Consider the following 18,191-nt stretch of genomic DNA (forward strand, 5'->3'; position numbering starts at 1 on the left):
TCTATACTAGAGGAGGCTAAGTAAAGGAAGAATTAATCTCCTGTAGTCTTCTACAGAAGGTAGCATTCAGTTCTTTTCTGAACTTTACGCTTCATTACCACCAAGTGCTGCAAATGGATCCAAGCAATGGCTGTTTTCTCCCTGTCTGTCGGAGTTGGATCAGGGTGATAAATTCCACTCTTTCTCCTTCTGATTCTGAATCTGAGGATCACAGTCATTGGAAGTCCATACAAGGATCAGGAATCTGTCCCTCTACTCCATTGTGTTTCTCCATGAGAAAGATCACAAATCTAAACCTTTCATTGCTTGTATTTCATGGTGAAATGCAGTTTGAGAATTTGTGGTGTTACCATGCAGACAAGACAAACGATTTTTTTGCAACTCTTTAGTAGTTGTTGCCTCCTTAACTGACATAAGGGTTCGTACTGTAGGCCTAGCTCCAGTAAAAAGAAACTTAAACATGTGCTTAACCACAAACCCCCAGGGTAATCCTACAGATTTCAAGTCTTCGAGGGAGATGATCTATTCCTGGTCAAGTGTTTCCCTGTTGGCTAGGCTAGGTCTGTAGCTTTCCAGGTGTATTGGTTTCCATAACTTCACTTCCTGATTGTATTTGGGTTGATATAACCTCTTCAACAAATTACAGCATGGCAATGTTTGTGCAGCTTGCACATTAGTATATTAACTGTTTGTCATGCCACTAAGAAGAAAACGGTGCTTTTAAAGCTTAAATCAGTAATAAGTCTATAAAATTCTTTGTGTGTCTTGTGAGTTTTTAAGTCTTTTTTGTTTAGTTAATGTATCGCTCCTTCTATGACTTACCTTTTGAGAACCGTGTTTTGTAGTGTGACATCTTTTATTGCTTTTTTGAACTCCATTTGAAGAATTTTCATCTCCTTAAGTACTGATAAGAGGAACCATTAGCAGTATGTGCTAGAGCAGCTTTTTATGGGCTAGAGTGGATTGAGATTTTGAGGTTTTGCAAATGCCAAGATCTTGATTTACAGAAATAAAGAATGGCAGTTCACCTTCTGGAAATGTATTGGAAAAATGTTTATAGTTTGCACATGACTGGGTAAACTTCTTATGCACTAAATGTGAATCAGCTGAAAGGCCTAAAGGGCAAATTAAGCACAGATGGAAAACATGACAGTCTCTTAGCACAGCATCTGTAGAGTTTGACATTTGACTGAGATAACCCTACTAGCACTACTTTACTCTATATTTGTTCTGGTAATTCAGGACCTCCTCAGACCAGCAGTGGAAATGAGCAACACTCCTCAGCCTCTATCTTCGAACACGTGGATAGGATGTCACGTTCCTCAGATGCCAGCAGACAGGTCCCAAGCAAGATCCAGCTGATTGCTATGCAGCCAATGGCAGCACCTCCAGTTCAGAACTCCATACTTTCTGATCGAGTAGCAGAAACCAACAAAATTAATAAAGAGGTATTTTTAAAGTGCTTTGAATGTTCATGGAGGACTAGGCCACTTACACAGATACAGGTTTCCATCTAAGAGGGAAATAAAAAGAATCCGATTTCTTTCTTGTAGTCAGGAGTTCCTCATTAGTTCCTTCCTAACTCTGGAGGGGTAGAATTTTGACAAGTCACAGGCGTGGTTTCCATCCAAAGAGATAATCTAACCTATTGCAAGAGATACCTAAAGCAAAACTTAAACAGTAAGAGACGCTAAGCTGTGCTGATGGTCAGATACCTTTTGTTACCATGCTTTTGCTAGCCACCAGTACGTGGCTTATGAGAGATCTGTTGATAAATGTGTGAGAGTTGGGCCCTGCTTGGCTTTCACTGTGCACCATTTTGTTGGCTTTTCCGCAACTCAGGATGCAGGTTATACAAACAAGGTATCCCAGGGCACTCAAGGGTGTGAATTTGCAACACATTAATTGCTTCCAGCTTCTCATGTACATGTATCTGGCAGTAAACATGCAGAAACTTGCTGCTTTCTCTGGGGCTCAGGTTACTTTAGGCAGAATAAGAGCATGCCTGGGGGCAGTAGAAGAGAAGGTAATGCACTGTAAAACCACATCATAAACTGCCTGAAAGTACCATGCACCTGTGTCCTGATTTTGTACTGGGTGAGATAGCATCTTCCCATAATTCTAACGGGAAGATTACTGAAACCTTTACCTTAACTGTGATAAGGTACTGTTTATTTCAGTGCCTGACAAAAGAGAGAAATTGATGTGTCTAGTATACATAGACAAGAGAAGCCAGGATATGGAAATATAATTATATGGGCAGAAGACTGATGTAATGCTAACTATAAATGTAAAGAGTAAATCTGGCTTATGTCCCTCTTATGCCTTTATGGATTTTTAATGAGAATACACAAAGTGTCCATTTCCATCTATTTAGTTCCCTGCTGCTGATAAGTTCCAGGACTATTCCAGCACAGACAGAGTACTTGTGGCCCAGACCAGTGCCCAAGCCTTTTTCAGTGATAAAAATCATTTCAGTGAGTGTTGAGCTGGGACTTAAAAGCATGGTGCTAAGACAGCTTCGCCCAGATGCTGAGATACACACCAAGGAATGTGAAAAAGGACAGAAGGAAGGCATGAATGCTCAGCCTGAAAGAAGTCATAGACCTTAGGACACCATGTCCATCTGGGGACCTGGGCTCTAATGCTGCTGCTGCATTTCTGCATAGCTTCTGGCAGCCTCTCATACTCAGCAAAGACACTGATTTGTTATGGGCTCAGTGAGCTTCTTTAAGTTCTCGTTCCTTACTTGATGAACGGCATTACAGGGAATGAGTGACAGACCTCAACCCTGTTGGTCAAATATCTGTTTGACAAGCAAAAGTAGATATAGCCTGTGTTAGTTAGTCTTATTTCCTCAGAGCACTGTCATTTCTGGCAAACGGCAGGACATTTTTGTGCTCTTGATGCCTTTAATTAATACACTGTCACTTCTCTTTAATTGCACCTGCTGTGCTGGTGATTGTGTTGTGTGTAATAGTACATCTACCCAGGGTGACAATGCAGAAACTGCAAGCAGGAGGAAAAAATATCCATGCAAAAAAAAAAAAGTTTTCACAAATTTCATGTGGCGTGCTTTAAACCTTCAGAGATTTTTTTTGGGGGGGGGGAGAGGGGAGGAAGTGGGGCCAGGCAGTGAGGTGAGGAGGAGAGGTTTATGGAACAGCAGCAAGAAGTTGTTTTTGCAAAAAAAATACAAATAAAAAATGAAAAAAGCGACTTTTTCCTCCTTCTTTAAGATACAGACAGCCCTGAGGCATAAATCTGAGATTGAGCATCACCGTAATAAGATTCGTCTTCGTGCCAAGCGCAAAGGGCACTATGAATTTCCAGTGGTGGATGATGTGGTGGTGGTTGACTCCAAAGAACAGCATAGAATATATCGTAAGGCACAGATGCAAATTGACAAGATCTTGGACCCTGGAGGCAGCGTGCCTACTGTCTTCATAGAGCCCAGGAAGAGGTAGGGATTTCAAAGATGGGAGAGAACAAATTTCTTCTAGAGTCAAAGTCCAAAGTACGTGAGATCTGTACTTTTGAACCTTCAAAGCTTAAAATTATCTTGATCCTTGGTTGAACTTGAGTTGGCTGGGTGAAAAGCTTGGGGTTATTCTAAATATTTTGGTTTAATTCTGTATGTACCAGTATGCTTTGTTTTCAGATTATTCTTTTACAAGTACTCATGGATGAGTTCTCAGTATATAAACCAAAATATATGCATATTATTTTTGAATAATTTAGTATTTGCTGTGCCATTTGTTTGTTTTATTTTTGTGTTTTGTAGGGGGATCAAAATTGTAATATATTGTAAGCACTGAAAAAGAAACAGGAAAAATATAAACTGTGCGAAACAGTTTTTATAAAGAGAAAAAAGATGCAAAAGAGGGAAATCCTTGAAGAACTTAAAGAATATGTGAAGATTCTGAGTTTTAAGAGCAAATTCACAAATAACGTGCTCTTCATCTGACTTGTCCCAGTCAGGTTAAGCCCAAGGTGCCAAGTACAAAGCCTTGTCGGTGGCTTTGTCTCTTCTGATGATTAGAATGTATCAGACTTCCCATGGGTCTGGAAGGCGTGGAGAGGCCCAGAGGGAGGCTGGAGCACAGATGGCTTGGAAGATGGTTGTGGAAAGGAGGTGACACTGGAAAGAGCTTCAATGAGGAGGGGGACTTCGGAGAACTGAGACTATGGCAAAGAGAGTGATATTAGGAGGAGTTTGAGGAGAAAGATTTGGGGCTAGCAAATGGGACTGAATTGAAAAACTGAGGAAGGGAAGAGAGACAGGACTGAGACAAAGACCACTTGGAAGGAATGGGCAGCAGAATTCAACCTTGAGTGAGACTGAGAAGGAAAATTTTAAAAAAGAAATGTGATGACCTGTCTCTCGTTTATTTTTTTTCTCTGTCTCTGCCTTTTTGTTTTCTTCCTGTAAAGTTCTCGTGCAAAGCGTTCTCCCAAGCAGCGCCGGCGACATCAGATAAATGGTAGTCCTATTGATGCGGAAAAGGACAGGTTAATCACAACGGATAGTGACGGGACATACAAAAGACCTCCAGGAGTCAATAACTCTGCATATATTGTATGTATGTCTCTTGAGTGACAAGAGTATTCTGATAGTTGTAATGACTTGTGACGTGGGGAGATTTTGGCCTTCTGGCTATGGTCTGTATGGCTAGTTTCAGTCACATGTAATTAGCATGAAAATCAGAGTGAAGCAAGGATTTCATTGGCAATCTGTTTGTTGTCTGAATTCCATCATTTGAAAGAAGAACTCAAACCTTGTTTTCATTAACACTACTAACACTACTTATGCACGTGAAGGTGTGCTTTGCGTGTTCCACAATGTTGAACATAGTTTCACTGTAGTTTGAACATAGTTTCACTGTAGTCCACTTTGCTGCATGTTATATATTCATATGTTATAGAATTTTATCCTTTTCTCTTACATAGTGGAAGACTCAGTTTCCTTCATGAAAAATTTTCTCATCTTTAAAATGTAGGAATTAATTATTAATGCAGGAGTAGCGGTTATCTTTGTACTGCAGTAACTTGGAACTATTGTAGTACAATATCTTGAAAATTAGTTTTGCTGTATTAAAAAAGGCAAAAAAGTTGAGAATGCTTCTGTTCAATGATATCCATGTCATAAACTGTATTTGGGCATCTTTTAACTACTTTTAATCAGTCTTTACTAAGCCTAATGCTAGCACTGGAACCCCCTGGACAGCTTTCATCTTGAAAAATAGATTAATAATTTTAAGAACTTCACTATCAGCTGTATATGCAGTCAAGTGGCTATAATGTGGATTTCTGTGGTTTCCCCTCTGCATTCAGACAAGAGTGTGATGATTTTAATGTCATGCTGTAGCAAAATGAATTATCATCTGAAGCTATTTAATTAAGCCTTGTCACACAGCAAGCTCAGCCCCTTTAGCATTTGTAGAGAGACAGTACTCAGAATGCTAACTTCCTGATGAAGCAGAGGCTTTTGCATCTTGATAACTGATTTTGCAGTCTGCGTGCAGTGGCAAGAGTGAGCTTTGATAATTGGTCAGTTACTACCAAGCTGGTTTAATTTCCAGTTACTGATGAGCAGTAAGCCCGTGTGGTAAGATCCCAGGTAGTAATTGTGATGCAAGCCTCAGGTAATGCTGCTATGAAGTACTCAGTGAATCCCGTTCAGGTGATGCACCCCGGTTCAAGTTCCACGCAGCTAACTACTTAGCTGTTTAACAGCTCCCTTTGTGTGTTTTTCTGGAAAGCGGTGATTGCTTAATATTACTGCTGATGTGGTCAGTTGTAACCTGAAGACTGAATTCCTTTCTTGGAACTGCAAAAACTGCAGAGGATTCAGAGATGTATGCAGAGCAGATCGTAGTTTTCTGGGTGGAGTAAATGCTTACTGCATGACCTCGTGTACATTTGCAAACCACACGATTCCTGTTATAGCTGTGTAGCCCCTGATGGCACTGCTGCCTTATCTAGTATTACAGTGCTTTCAGGTTGCACTGAGGGAAGGATTGGAACAGTTGGTGTCGTGTATGTGCATGCATAAGTGGGGAGAGTAAGGAGCAAGTTTTGTCCAGTGCTGGCACTTGTGCCGTTTATCCTATTCCGATTTGGTGAAGAGGATGTTACTCCGAATTAAGGCCCACTGTGCCTTGGAGGTTGCCTAGTTAGAGCTCCTGTCTGGCTGCTCTTCACCTTCTTTCTGCTTTTCCAGTCTGATCCAGACTTGCCTCCTGAACCTCAGACATCATCTTCAGCTGACCTTGGGAAGTTTCCTGCCTTGCCTTCCCACCCAGTCTCCCAGTACATCCCACCGCAGCCATCCATTGAAGAGGCTCGGCAGACCATGCACTCTCTGCTGGATGATGCTTTTGCCTTGGTGGCTCCCAGTAGCCAAGCAGCCAGTTCCACTGCCGTCACACCACCCGGGGTCTCTGCAGGACAGCCGGTAAACAACGCTCCTGCTCGAGCAGGGAGGGGAACCACATGCACCCAGTGGGGATCACCTTATGGTCCACCTCAGGCAGTAAACAACCCATTTAACGTGAGTGGTGCGTTTTGAAAGGCTTTTCTGGGCAGGAAGTTAGCACCAGTTGAGCCATGGTCGCTGTTATTGTACCTTTTCTGTCAGGATTCATCGCAAGTGCTGAACAAAATCAGGAGCCAGTAGAGTTCATAAATGATCTGTCACAGAATGGTGAACTTACTTTTTAGGTCACTTGGATTCTTTTTCCCTTTTCCCCCTCCTTGCCAAGAGAGAAAATAAGAGTTCTCCTTTAGGATAACTTTTTTGTTCTTCTCAGCTGTGATCGTTCAGAGATCAGTCTTGCCATATCTAAGAGGGAAATTAATTTTTTAAGCATATGTGCTAGTTAACTATCTATTTTGAAAAGCAAAAAGAATGTATTGTTTTTAGGTCATGTTTTTCACCAGGGCATCCAAACGCTTTGGAAGCAGTGAGATAGGGAAGCAATGTTTCTATGTATGTTCTTTGCATTTTATGGAGCACTGAGACACGTGGATAGTCAGGTCAGCCTGACTCCCACAGCAGTTCAGTAGAAGCTTTAGAACTCCTGTGGACTCTTGAATCCAAGTCCTGTGCTTTCTCTGCTGCAGTCTGATGCTGGGTGAGGTGTAAACAGATTTGCGAATACACTTCTGTATCATTTGAGATAGGAAGTGCTATTTGTGAAGTTAATCCTATAGCTGTTGGTAAGCTTGCGGCATGTAAGAGAAAGGAAAAGCTCAGTTCCCTGAAAATTTTAAGCTAAATAGACATTGGGGCAGCCCTTCATATTCAAGTGAGAGACAGTAATTTTTGGAAGGTTATTTATTTTTTGAAAGACCATGATCAGATGGTAGAGATTGCTGTCCCACTGTAATGATGCTTCCCAGACCTTTTTGTGCAATTCAGTTTGTAAAACTAAACTGTGAAGTTGCAATTCAGTTGCACATGCAGGCCTAGTGATCTCTGCCGTTCATCACTTGAAAGGCTGACAGTGAATTTCCCAGTGTATGGATTTTGATTTTAATTCATTTGTTTCATTCTTTCAACAGAGATATGTGGAATTTGGAATGACTCCACCAACAGCACCCGGCCTCCTACCAAGGTAGTTTTTCACTGGTGGAATTATCATTTATTATTTTCTTTGCAGTTTCTCCAGAGTTCTTACTGGCACTGGTATGTTATTACGCAAAGTACTGTACAGAGTCCAGGTCCAGCCTGTGTAATTTACTTATATAGCATGAATGACACTAAGACTGTGTGGAATCCAAGCCTCCTTTTAAAAGAAATGTGTTTCTAGCCCCTTGGCTGTAGAGAGAGCCTTCCAAATACTGAGGAAACTATTACAGAGTTTCAGCTTTCAGAGAGCCTGAAACAGTGACTCAGGTGCACTTCTCCCAGTACTCTTGCTTTCATCTCATTTCTGTGGCCTCAGTGGAACACTGCCTTGCAAAAGCTTGCAAATGTCTATCTGGCTCGTTCCATTTTTAGCCACGTTAAGAACAAATTGCAGAGCATACTAACCCTCACAGAGAAAGCCTACTTTGCAGGGCTGTTACTATAAAATCAGTGGGGAACAACCTTTCCATCTTCCCTTGGCCTTACTGTAGGAGAATCACATAACGAGAAGAAACAGTTGTCCAAGTGATTGTTCATTCCATGTTTGGTGTCTGTGTGCACATGAAGTCAGCTTCTTCTCAGTCACGGTACCCGCTTGGGTCATGCTTGTCTTGCTCACATGCTCCAGACTACTGCAGCTGAGGTAGTAAAAAGGTGGCCTGAAACTACTCACCCATTACCTTCTTAAAGCTCACCACATGAGGAGGAATCCCACTGGTATCCGTGTTATTCATTAGATTTCATCTAATGTCTTCACTGCTTTGGAAACTTGGTGGTTCTCTAGCTACAAAATGGATGTGGAGAGCTTTCCTTTGTCCATTGTACTTCAGCCCTATTTTGAAGGTGCCAAGCAGAAAAAGATAGGGCATTTGAATCTATAAATACATTTCCTCGCTTAGATCTTGGCTGAAATGGAGAGTTTCAGTGTGAACGGAGCATATGAGAAATGGTGCAAAGTGTGACATGCAGTCATCTTTGTCATGGTTTATTTTCTTGGAAGTTAGATACCTTGTGAATTATGAGCTTCAAGACTACCAACATTTTATATACAGTGCATAATCAAATGTACTGACGTTTAGGGATAACTATTGGGGACTTTTTCTTTCTTGGCCTATTGCAGATTCAGGGAAAAGCTGATAAATTAGTTATGAAAGCGCTGTAACCGATGTTAAAGCACCTGAGCAAAATATGGTCTTTGCAACATACTCTTTGTGCAAAGGCTCATCAACCCTTGGCATAGGCATTTCGGATTTCTGCAAGTTATAAATTGATGGCTTCATTATTAATAGTTCAAACACTTGCCAGCAGATTAAGTTAACAATCTGCAAGGTCATCGACCTCAACAGGAAGAATTCCTTAAAAATTTCATTAAAATAGAAGGTTTCCTAAAGCTTGGCCTAGAAAACCAGAAAAGAGCTGTCATGGTTGTGGAGTAGAGGTTATGCTCAAATTCAGAAGATAGTAATAAATAAATTGATAGAAACAGTGCACAAACTGTAGAAAGGAAAACAACCGGAGGTCAGTGTGATTAGGTGGCATGTATCAATGTCATAGTTCATTTGCTTCCAAATGCATGGAATAATAGTTGGGTAACCAGGCTGTTCCCTTCTCTGTACAAATGCAGTCAGCATCTTTAATGGGCTGGAACAAACCTGGGTAAAAAATTTAAATGTTAAAGAGCTAGGTCACATAACAGCTGTGCAAATATAAAGACACAATGAACAGCTTTTACCAGAGAGTGAATATTGTATAATGCAACAGAGATACCTAGCATTTGAGCCATAGTGGCCCAGTGCTGCAAAACTGATTTTTGGGGCAGTCTCTGGAGGTGAAACCATTTTTTTTCAACCTGAGAAGATAAACTGAAGGCTGGGTCTCAGTCTGGCAGTGGAAAGCAGCATTAGAAAGCCTATATGATATAGATTCTGAAATGTATCCAGTTTCCATCCTCTTTATTTGATCTCTGAACTTTGAAGAGTAGCTAAATCTATCTAATATAAAGAAGGTTGGGGAGAGAGGGGGCTGGCTATTAAACTCGCTCCTTTCAACTACAAACCCATGAGCAATAAAGTATAGACCTCCTCTCCCCTCAGAAAAATTGACACAAAAATAATACATTCAGCAATAATATCATTTCTTTAAAGGCAACAGTAAAAATCATAATTTATCAGTCATAAGGTTCAGCTCTGTGCTGCAGGCATAAACTGCTGGGTGATCACATCTTTCTTTTACTAGTTATAGTGATTAAAATAACAAAAGGCATTGTTAAACATTACCTACCCTTTCAAACATTTATTTTAACTAGCCCATGAATCTAGTTGAAAATTGTTTCCTCTGGAGCTGCTGAGTAGACAATTGGGAATGTATGCAAAGAGTTAGGGAAAATCTGACAGTTCAACAATGGAATAGTTACAGCTTGAACCCCTTACATCTCTTGCATATAATATTGTATGCCAAATAGTTATTACTTTGTTTTACAATTACTTACTTTGTCTTTACTCAGATTTGTATTATTTCATCAACCTTCTTAGCTATCTGTTCATACGTTAAGTTGCTAGTTTTCCAAATAAAGCCCAGGTCAAGAATAGGTTGAATTAGATGCAGACATGTGGTTTTCCTGTAGAACAAAAGGGTATAAAAACATAGGTTTTAAAGGCCATATCCTAGAGCTGCTTAGATGCCGTTATGGTAGAGGGGCGTAAAGCTAGGCTTCAGTCCTCGCTTTGTGTCACGTCATGTGCCTTACTTAAGAGGTTTGTCTCCCTTGCTTCCCTTATAATCACTTGCGAGATAGAAGCTCTTTCAGAAAAAGATTTAGTGCACTAAATCTTTTGCTTTGAATGTCTCTCACAGAGTCTCTCTCTCTTCTTTAATTTTCCATGGAGTCTAAGAAACACTAGCCTGCTAATCTAGGCACCTGAAGTTTAGGTATTCACCCATCCACCATATTGTCAGAGAAGCTTAGAAATCGGTAAGCCATGAAAACTCAGCTGCCATCAGTCTCTTAAAATGTGATCTCTCCATGTCAGGGTTAAGGTATGTTAACAGGAAGTGCAGGAAAAGCAGCATTTCCACCTTCTTCTCTACTCCTGTGAATGAATCATAGGGTTTCTTCAACAAGTCTTGTTACCTTGGCACAATTAATGAAGATAAATTTATGACAGTTGCTGTATTTAACTTTTCTCAGTAAGTATATAACAACATGATGATTACTGTGTGCAGAGACTACCAGTGCCAGCCTGAATTATAGGAAACGTTAATTTTAGTATACGCAACATCTTCCTTTGCTTGTGTTATGACACCATTTTGTGTAGTTTGAAGCATCTTAAAGAACAACATAATTTTGAAAATATCCAGAAAAATGAACTGAACACTTGATGAAATAGTAATAGTTTGTGAAATAACATCTGTAAAGTTGTTTTTTCTGTTTGATTTAAACCAAAACTATGGGCCAGGCAATTCTTTTTTTTCTTTCTTTCACTGAAGACACTTTTCCTGCCATGCAAAAACAATATCTGTTAGATTTTTTTTTTATTTCTCTCTGCACTGAAGAAGCTGCAACATGTGAAAAACACTTGTGTGAAATTTTTGTTAGCATTTCTGACTTCTATTCCTGTGCAGCACGTGTTATGAAGGAGGAACGTATTCTTCAGGTGTAATCGTTTTGTAACATTTAAGGTTAAAATGTACATCAGAGGAATCATAAAGAGCTGAGTTATGAGGTGTACCTATGCGCACACACACGTGTGTGTGTATATATACTCACACACATGTATATGATTGTTTTAATGGGCAATTCACTTACTGTAATCTTGAGTTCTTACTTTTCCACAGACAGAACTTTGGGCCAAGTTTTCTTCAACCTGCAGAGTTAATGCACCCAGACCAGCAACCGCCTGAGACTCAGTATTCCTCCAGAGGGATGTACTCGGAAGAAATGCCATCAGTGGCACGACCACGACCAGTTGGAAGCACTGCAGGTACGTTTCACTTAAATTGAACAAACACTAAAATAACTGGTCCTTTTCCAGATCTGCTCTTAAACTGAGATCACCTTTAACACATCGTTCTTCTTCAGCTGCAACACTTGAAATGTGTCCCCTGTCTTCAACTGCAAAAAAAAGTGATCACAAAGTGATAGTGAGGCCAAAGCTAGGCCCAGGCCCAGGTTAGCTTTATGTACGTAGGACCTTGCGGAAAAAGGTAGTGCTTTTCCAGTTTTTGCTAGGGTCTTGCAAACATTGATTTCCCTACAGTGTATTTTGAAAAAATATTCTCTAAGAATGGAAAATAACCTAACTGTTCTAGAGTACACAGTGTATGCTGACTTTCCGTTGCAAATCCTTCATTTCTTTTATGCTAAATGAACTAATTGATGCATCCCAAATCAACCCGAGAGAGAAACATTTCTGTGCTTCTCGGTGTCTTTATTTTTCATTTTCCTTTTTAGAAATGTATGAATAAAAGCAGGATCTTTTACTATCTGAAGATGCTATCTATTGCAGCTGTCCCATATGAAATTATCTTCCCTGATTGGGTTGTGATAGCATTGATGATTGCTGTGGAAATTGTCATGAATAAGATTCTAACATCACATGGCAATTAGGCAGCAAACACTGATAGATTTCTAAGAATGAAAGATTCTATTACGCAAATGGCACAGTTTCTCCCAGCGAGATGTGTTTTTCCTAGAGAGTTGAAAAATACTGAAAATATGATCAGACACTTGTGTCATAGGCCTAATTTTGATGGCAGCTGACCTCTGCCTATAACTGTGAAATAAATGAGAATGACAGGAATGTAGTGACTGTTTAATGATGATTATCTTATTCTCTGATTCACACTATTTTATATGTGTTCATGCATCTTTTGCTTTTAAATTTGGGGTGAATTCAGATTACTTCCTGTCCTGCAGCATAAGTAAGTGCAGATATCAAACTTCTGAAATATCAGTTGGGTTTTTTTGAGTGGAAAACATGAAAGTGAACTGACGTCAAGTAAAACTCCCTGTGTTGATTTTGTCTCTTCCTCCCTTTTTGTGCGCACACACATAGACACGCACACGTTTTTCTGTTATGTATCTGTGGGGTTATTAAATGTTTCATTTCTGGTGTATTTATAAAATAAATTTTGTATCCCTGTGGGAGGGAATTCAGGCAGTAAAAAGGAAAGCTGGCATGTTGCTATATGTCTCTTGCAATTAATAATTGTGGCTATTCTTGTATGTGTTTGAGAAAGCAGTGGGGAGGAAAGGGAGGGAGAAGGGAGGAGATTATCTTTCAGCCTGAATTAATAAAGGAGATACAGTGTGTTCTGACCTTCTCTTAGTCAATGGCAGCATCATTTAATATTTAACCACAAAGCAAAGTTGAAAGAACTGCACTCTTATACAGTCATGTATTTTATTCTTCTGAGAGATGGGATAGAAAGCAGTCTAGAGAGTTAGGGTCTTGCCAGTGTGATGCAAATAAGGTGTACCACAGTAGCAAATGTCTTCTCTTTGCTGCTAAGCCGTTTACATGAAAGCATTGCCAGGGCTTTCAATAAACGCTGTTGTGGAAAGGGCTGACACATTTGTGGAATGAAGTGCAGTCCATATCTGAGATACAAGTATCTCAACTTCTTCTTCAGTGCAGTGGCAACATAAAGCATCACACTCAATTGAATTGCACAAAATGCACGTAACTTTCCCTCTTTATTCTGCACCAGTAGCCTTCTTTCTACTGTTTTTTTTTTTAATTTACACAGAAACAGAGCTCCGCTTTCTTCTTGTCTTCTGCTTCCATCAAAGTTTTATATTGTCATTTGTCTGCCCTACAAACTTAACTGTATATGAAGATGAAAAAACAATATTTGCTTTTAAGGTTCTCAGATACAGCACCTCACTCAGGTGGGAATTGCTAGCAGGATCGGAGCTCAACAAGTGGAGATCCCCTCAGGCAGAGCAGGGCATGGCCAGCCGGGGGGGCCAGGGTGGCCCCAGTACCGTGGAGAGGATGAATATGCTAGGCGAGATGCAGTGAGTACTGTGTTACACATTTGCATAGTTTCCGAAGTAGTGATATGTTCGGGTATTTTTTTTTTCTTGCATTACTGTTTGGAACTTTTTTCCCTTGGAATACTTTCAGTTGCTTCTCTGACATTCTTTGCTTTGCTCTTCAAACCTTCATTAGCTCTTCTAACTTTCGCTTGCTGCTCTTTCACCTTTGCTTATTTCTAACTGCTTTCTGTCACTCTACCCTAACCTTTTTTTTTTTTTTCAGTCGAGGCCTTCACTCATTAACTGCAGTTCACCCAGTGCTGCTTCTGAACTCCAGCAGAGGTGGATACTGCTTTCCATTTTTTCTTTGAAATATGCCTCTCTATTTTGAGATTATTTTAGGTAGAAAAAAAATGGATTAAATTGTCCCTGTCTACCCTCCAGTTTTGGATTAGTATAGTTCTTTTTTCTTCCGCATCAGCGCACAACAACAACCATAGAATAAGGTACATATTTATACATAGCAATAGAGGTGATTCTAAATGAGTTATTTTCCTACCTTCAGTCAGCAGGACGTGATAAATTAGTGCATATTAGTTTATGGTGTTGCCTAGGCAGCCAACCTGTTTTCACATTCTTTGCAATACCACTTCTGGAGGATGACACTTCTGATTCAACCAGATGCATGGTGAGGAGTGAAGACAGTATATGGCCTTTCTGGAAAGATATCAGTGTCTGCGACTGGTCACTGTTTGATATACTTGCATCTTAAAGCAGATGGACCTATGACTGCTTCGTTGCAGTAGTCTTGAGAGTGATACCTCTATGCCCTTTCTTTTGGCGGGCCCTTGCTCAAGTTACCATTTTTCTGGTTCCTTCCTTAAGGAAGGAAGAAGGATCTGCTTCTTTTGCCTATTTACAGCAGTATATTTACAGCCTATTTAGAGCAGTATTTTATAGTTGCTTTGCAGTATTGCATGATATTGAAATGGCTCTACAGAAAGAAAATGCAGTGGTCCTCATCTTTATATTTTGGTGGACCTGAGCTCTCTCAACTCCAACTGAAGTTGAGAAGAACAATGTAAAGGTTTTGAGAAATGGGCATAATAGAGGTAAACTTACTGATTCTATTCAAAAGCATTAACTGTCAAAGCCAAAAGATATATTTGCCTAATTTACCTCGTTATTTGTGCTTAGAAGTGTGGTATTTGAATGCAATTTTAGTTTTACATCTAGAAGAGCACTCACATGAGAGATCTTAGTGTCCCTCCTGGTCCATTTTCAGAGGCATCTCTAGGTTACTGTTCCCTGGCAGCTCTTGCCATTTGTCTTTCATTCCTGAAAGTGACTCTGCTTCTATAGACCTATGAGCCTCTCCCCACTTCCTCCTGAAAGTACATGTTGAACCATTACATTGTTAATATTTATTACTTGTATTTTTAACATATTACTGAAGATTCGATCAGAATCAGGGCCCCATTATCTGAGATGCTATGCCAACAATTGTTTTTGACAACGATTATGCATACAACTTCACACCTTTGGTTACCATTTCAGATGGGTACCTGCCACTTCACTCTGGGTTCACTTTCTTTTAATTACTGGGAGTTTAAACTCTTTGACTTTGACAGAACTTTTTCGTTGCTGCACTTGGTGTTACTGCATTGTGATTTTTTTTTTTTTCGAGTTGCTTGAAAAAAAAAGAGGTGGCAATTATAACAGGATTAAAACTATATGGAGTATGCTGTCAGTTACTTGTAACGGAACTCACCTAATGCCTACACTTTGCTTTTCCCATAAGGAATTCTGTCTTTCTTGCAAAGAATAATTTCTTTTAGTAATAATAATTTCCTTATTTCTTGCAAAGGATAATAGATTTTTAAAAAATAAAAAAAGGTCTGTTAGATAAGTCCAACCTTGTAGTTTCCTATAATCAAATAAAGTACTATTGGTGTTTAGTTTGCTTCACTAGGACAGAACTCTAAATTTGTCTTTCCTGTGTTTGGAAAGGAGGATTTACTTAATGAAAGCCATGTTCCTTACGCTACTATATTCAACTGACCTTTTGCCAACAGTCTTCCTGTATTGTTTCCCTGATTTTGTGCAAGTTTCTAAAATTAACCTTTGCAGGTAGGCAGATAGGAGCTAGAGTGCTCTTTTCACCTGTAAACTCAAGTAGGATCAGCATTTGTGTTCCTGCAGTGGCCTTTCTCCTCACAGTAATCTCACCTGTAATACCTATAGTTGGCACCGATGGATTTTCCACTGGAATTAGATGTCTCACTTGTGCTTCCTGACCCAAAGTCAGCATGCAGGTTACCGTCAATTCACATTAATTCTCTATCTAGAAGGCCTGGGCAACCAGGGTAAATTGCAACATTTCCTTACCTAACAGACAGTACAATACTGAGCAGGTGGTCACTTGAGGAGCAGAACTAATGAAGAATGGATTCGTTAGACTTACAGATGTGTACTGTCTTGCATAGCTCTACCTGTCTACTACCACCTGGCATCACCTTCTATCCATGCACAATCCCTGAAGCTCTCCACTGCAGTACTTTGTGTGTCCTTCAGGTTTCCCATGTTCCCCCAAGTCACCTATACTCTTCTATTTTACTTTTATTCCAATGCCCCCCGCCCCAAACCATCTCAACATACTGCTAGTTGTCTCTCATGTTCCCTAACGATTCCACATGAAATACATGCTGACTGACTCTGTGCTCTGAGAGGTGCAGCCGCGCACATCCTAACCTGTCTTTTCCGCTACTCAAAAGCGAATTCAATGGCAACACAAATCTGGCTATATCTAATTGGTGCCTGTTTTTTGTGAAGCCTATAATATATGTGTGTGTTTATATATACACACATGTTTTTTCTATTTATACATATCTATTTTGTGTGTGTGTATATATATGCACGCACACATATCCATACACACACGCACATACATGTAAATATATATTAGAACAGTCTTTGATTTATCTCCCTGCATCAAGGTCATTTGAAATTGGCCAGAGAATTCAGCAAATAAGTGAACATGAACAAATAGACAATGTGATCTCGTAAATCTTATTTCTGTAAGAAACAATGCTAAAAACCCAAGTATTATTTTTACTCTCTACCGAAATAGAATTTATTATGAGATATGGAGGATTCTAACTGGAAGAAGGCTCAGCAAAGGTATTTTTGTCAATTATGTTATATTACCATTAATCATATGGAAGTTTTTGTATATAGAAACATAATTTAAATATATAAAATTGTATATGCTATTATATATATACATATTGTATATAAGTATATGCTTCTTTTTAAAAGAAAATGACAAAAGAAAAAGCAAAAATTCTTCCATCTTTTTTAGTGATGGACTGTCTTTATTTTGCTGTTGTAGTCCTACGTAGATGAGGTTTCTAAACTAATCTGTGTTTTTGAAAATTCTCAGACCTGTTTAATTCTGGTGTTACGTATTAGATCACAACAATACGCACTTTTATTTTTATGAGCTATTTAAGAAAGTTCAGATATCCTTAATGTTAAAAAGTAGCTACTGTAGTCAGCAGATGTTCTTTCTAGCTTCCCCTAGAATACCATTCTTGTGGTACTAAACCAGTGCTATATGAGATAGGAGTTGAGTCATACAGTGTATTCTAATGTGAAAGTAACCTGAGCGCAATTTAATTTGCTTTTAAGGCTCATGTGTGAAGGAATTATTGTTTTTAATATTTTTTTATATCATTTCTTTTCTATAAACCCACAGAGTACTTGTCAGGTTTGCTAACTCAAAACTGCACATGAGAAGTAGTTTCAGGTTTCACTGCCAAATGCAATAATTTTGAACAATCAAGAGGACTATTCATTCCTTTCTAATGCTAAAATCATCTCCCTTTTATAAGAAGTAAGATCGGATGTTACTTGGAAAATCTTCTTTACCTGTCATTCTTCGGTTAAAGCTTCTTTTCCTCTTTATCTCTCCCTCAAATTAAACGTGTAAATGATCTGTGCTATACAAGGAAGTCAGTCTGCTATTAGTTCAGTTGTGAACAAAATGGCTTAGATTTTTCATTCATATTATGAGAGACATAAAGCAGCATACTCTCCTGCATCTTTGTTTCCTGCATGCTGCTGTCGCAGTAGCTCTAGGTCCCCCTTATTTTCCCCAGGTTCTCCTCTGTTAATACCTTTATTCCCCTTTGCCCTTCTCCTGAAATCCTCTTTTAGCTGACCTTGCTTTCATTTCTTCTCTCCCCAGGTTGCCCCTCTCTTCTATTACTTAGTGCTTATCCACAGAGAAAGTGCTGACTAAACTCTGATAACTGTGATCTGAACTCTACTGCAACTAGCTGTTCTTCATACCCTAACACAGACCCTTTGAAAGGGGATTTTGCTGCTTTGCACCGAGTCGTGCATTCAGTAGGGTGCATTCAGGCAGCCTTACATCATTTGTGTCCAGTGTTTCCTTCTGTTTGTGTCTCAGCCTTCACAGATACAAGCCAAGAAGAAACACTTACTGTAGGGATGTCAGCTGGAATTTAGGATTTCAAAACCTATCTGGGTTTGTGGCCACACTGGGAGTGGATA

At 39.5% G+C, this 18,191-nt stretch overlaps 1 protein-coding gene across 9 annotated transcripts in view; it reads left to right on the forward strand.

The window, feature by feature from the left end:
- KIAA1549 (KIAA1549 ortholog) overlaps positions 1-18,191 on the forward strand; it is a 159,380-nt gene that overhangs the window by 134,641 nt on the left and 6,548 nt on the right. For 3 of the 9 annotated variants that reach the window (XR_011141383.1, XR_011141384.1, XM_068945096.1), the window contains exons 13-19: positions 1,243-1,448; positions 3,240-3,463; positions 4,435-4,579; positions 6,224-6,553; positions 7,567-7,619; positions 11,468-11,613; positions 13,498-13,652. Coding sequence is in view for 5 of the 9 variants with exons in the window: in XM_068945096.1 (XP_068801197.1) it covers positions 1,243-1,448; positions 3,240-3,463; positions 4,435-4,579; positions 6,224-6,553; positions 7,567-7,619; positions 11,468-11,613; positions 13,498-13,652 (1,259 nt within the window). In the remaining 4 variants the exon portion in view is untranslated. The remainder of the gene's footprint in view (positions 1-1,242; positions 1,449-3,239; positions 3,464-4,434; positions 4,580-6,223; positions 6,554-7,566; positions 7,620-11,467; positions 11,614-13,497; positions 13,653-18,191) is intronic. The other 6 variants (XR_011141385.1, XM_068945112.1, XM_068945146.1 and 3 more) reach the window with 3 other exon arrangements.

Source organism: Struthio camelus, chromosome 1, assembly GCF_040807025.1.
Source record: "Struthio camelus isolate bStrCam1 chromosome 1, bStrCam1.hap1, whole genome shotgun sequence".
NCBI lineage: Eukaryota > Metazoa > Chordata > Aves > Struthioniformes > Struthionidae > Struthio > Struthio camelus.